The following is a 3,341-nucleotide window of genomic DNA, read 5'->3' as shown; positions in this document are numbered from 1 at the left end:
AAAAAAAAAAACTAAAAATAAGAAAAAAATTATGGAATTTTAAATTTTCCTAGGAACATCATCTAGCTTATCTTCAATAATTCCTCATTTGCCCTGATTTCTTACTTCCTCATGTGGGGAAAGGGTTACTAGCAATTAGAACATGAGTAGGGAGGAGTGGGTTACCTTTCTTGGACACAGACTAGGCTGGGTTCCTTTGTTGCAGCTTTAAAAATATTTCACAAGTACATGAGGTAGTTTTTTGATAAATCCTGAGACAATTTAGCTATGATTCTGGAAACCACTTAGTTATGCCTGTGTCACACTCAAACAGCAATTAATGCTTCAATTCTAATCTCCAGATGAAGTTTGGGAAGCAGAATTCACCATAACCAAGATCAAGCCACTGGAAACAGTAGCATTCAAATTAGTGTCTAGAAGATGCCCTCTGTTTCAAAGCCCAGTGAATAGTTGAAAAAATGGTTCTGAAAGAAAAGTTTTAAACTACTTTTTAATATCAACCTTCTAATATTTTATAATATGTCAAGATCCGAGAATTTTGATAGGCCTTTAGTTTATTTAGACATGAGGTTCTACATACATTGGTCTAGTTTCCTCTGTTTACAAATTATAATAATTTCTCTAAAAGGACAGAAGGGGAAGATACCTCACCTTGATAATCTTTTCTACACCCGAAGAGCAGATCATGTAGGTGTGGGGATTAAATCGGACCTGGTTAACAATAGATCGATGCCCTTTCAGCACCATGAAGGCTCCGTTGACCACCCTACCAATGCCACCTGGGAAGACAGAAGGAAACAAACAAACAAAAAAAAAAACACAATGATGTGAATGAAAGTAAACAGCTTCCAGGAATGGAAGATAAACAGCTCTGAACAGGAACAGAGTTTTTCTTATTAACTATACCAAGAGCAGAATGCTTAATCTTGCAGATAAAGTTGCTATGGAAAAAGAGCATATGTGCTCTTTTACCAAGAGCCTTTATTTAGGCTTTAAGCATTGCTCACACTCACCCACTGCAATTCCATTGTCAAAGAAAAAAGTCCACATAAAGCATTTCTCAGGTTTTTGATAACCAAGACAGAATCCATGTGTTGCCTTGGAAAAGGCCAATCATGAACAAAATGAGACTGAACTGCTTGGGAATAGTTGGGCAACTAAGCCTGAGACATGTAAAACCAGAAATATAATAACTCAAATGTATAAAAAGACATCTCTCATCCATTTGCCCTCAATTTCTATGAGAAAGATAGCAAATAAACAACACAAAACAACTCCCCAAACAAAAAACAAAAACAATTGAGAAAATAATGGAGAGAGGCTCGGCACCTGTAGCACAGCGGTTATGGTGCCAGCCACATGCACCGCGGGTAGGGGGGTTCGAATCTGGCAAGGGCCAGTTAAACCATGATGACAAAGTATAACAAAAAAAAATAGCCAGGTGTTGTGGCGGGGGCCTGTAGTCCTAGCCACTTGGGAGGCTGAGGCAAAAGAATCACTTAAGCCCAAGAGTTTGAGGTTGCTGTGAGCTGTGACACCAAAGCACTCTACTGAGGGAGACATAGTGAGACTCTGTCTCAAAAAAAAGAAAAAGAATGGAGAAAATCCTTTTTTCTTCTTTGATAGCAGAGAGAACTAAAGACAAAGAAAGGAGATTTTGATCACTTTCATAATAAGCAGAGCCCAAGTAAAGAAGTTGAACGAGAGAATGTCCCATAAAGATACAGTATACAGGTTATAGTTAAATGGCCACTGATAGAAAGCTATATTTTAAGGACCATCCTGTAGACTTTCTTCTTCATTGAATGAGAAAAGTACTAGAGGCCTAGAATTTAAAACATAAATAAAGATGTCATCATTTATGAAGTCGGGATCAACTCAAAAGTTCCACTTCACTGGTAATAGTATTGCACTCACACAGAACACATGCACTCAAATTCTATATCACAACAGCTCATCACACACAGGGAAACCTGTGATCTTTCCAACTGGCCAAATGTGAACACAAACAAATGAGTGTTCCTTTATTTAATCTAGGAGTATCTTTTTATCCCTACCAGGAGCATAGCACTACTAGGGCACAAAGCATTATTAGATAGTTTCTGCGCCACATGTCTCCATCCTACTCTCAATTCCACCTTGTTCATACACTTCTCAATGCCTTGGGTGTCTGGAAGGAAGATGACTAGAACAATGTCCCATCCCCAGAAAGAAATCTGGTTCTAGAAGTGTCTTCTGCTTTTGGCCTCCTGACACAACTCTTTTGTCTCATGGAAGAGATCCTTCTTTATTACCATGTACCCATGTTTTTGTATAAAAGCAAAAGGTTTTGGACTGTGCCAATATGCTCCTTGGTGGTGCCAACATAGCCAGCTCTTAAGTGCTTAACTCTGTTTGGAGGGTGATTAAAATGTCCTCTGTCTAAATTTTCCCCTTATTTGACATTAGTAATATTGTCTGGGATGGATAATACATACCTCAGCTCAACATCATTAAGTTCAATAAGAAAACATAAAGGAAAAGAGAGGGACCAGGACATAGGACTAATGGAGTTTTAATGGAGAAGAAAGATCAGGAAAGATTAAACACTGTGGTAGATGGCCATGGTGGGAACCTATATGCAGTCTGACTCCTTAGGGTGTGGTGGAAGGAAGGGAAGGTGACCTGGGCCTAGTCAAAATAAAAATAAACTTGAGGAAGTTTTAAAACTGTTGCCTTCATAGAGAACTCTTACCATCCTTAAGAGGTTCCTTTGGGTCTATTTCTTTTCTAGAAAATGTTATGACAAGTAGCATTCCTACTCATGGGTCTCCTCTGAATTCTATTTTTCTAACATCCTGTCCCTACCGCTACCAACACTGGGGTGGTCATTAGCAAAGAAACTTTTTAGACCGAGCACCAAAGGAGGGAGGTAAGGGAAGGGGAGAGTAGAGAGAAGGAAGGGAGAAAGGGGTGGAGGAAGGGAAAAGCAGAGAGAGGGAAGGGAAGAGCAGAGAGAAGGAAGGAGGGGGAATGGGGAGTGACGGTGTGGGACATACCTTTTGGGGGCAGGACACAATTATAAGAGGGACTTTACCTAGCTCAGAGCCTGTAGCTGAGTAGAGCGCCGGCCACATACATTGAGGCTAGCGGGTTTGAGCCCGGGCCCAGGCCTACTAAACAACAATGAACTGCAACCAAAAAATAGCTGGGCATTGTGGTGGGCGCCTATCATCCCAGCTACTCAGGAGGTTGAGGCAAGAAAACTGCTTGAGCCCAAGAGTTTGAGGTTGCTGTGAGCTGTGATGCCATAGCACTCTACCAAGGGCAACATAGTGAGACTCTGTCTCAAAACAAAACAA

At 40.5% G+C, this 3,341-nt stretch overlaps 1 protein-coding gene across 1 annotated transcript in view; it reads right to left on the bottom strand.

Annotated features, from left to right (window-relative positions):
* Nucleotides 1-3,341, bottom strand: part of DCAF5 (DDB1 and CUL4 associated factor 5) — a 122,785-nt gene that overhangs the window by 8,988 nt on the left and 110,456 nt on the right. Inside the window, exon 7 of the mRNA XM_023517622.1 lies at nucleotides 652-779. Coding sequence (XP_023373390.1) covers nucleotides 652-779 — 128 coding nt within the window. The remainder of the gene's footprint in view (nucleotides 1-651; nucleotides 780-3,341) is intronic.

The sequence above is a fragment of the Otolemur garnettii genome, unplaced genomic scaffold (assembly GCF_000181295.1).
Source record: "Otolemur garnettii isolate 467f Iridium unplaced genomic scaffold, OtoGar3 scaffold00115, whole genome shotgun sequence".
In the NCBI taxonomy this organism is placed as follows: Eukaryota; Metazoa; Chordata; class Mammalia; order Primates; family Galagidae; genus Otolemur; species Otolemur garnettii.
Note: the sequence above shows the minus strand (reverse complement) of the source record. Positions and strands in the feature narration are given on the sequence as shown.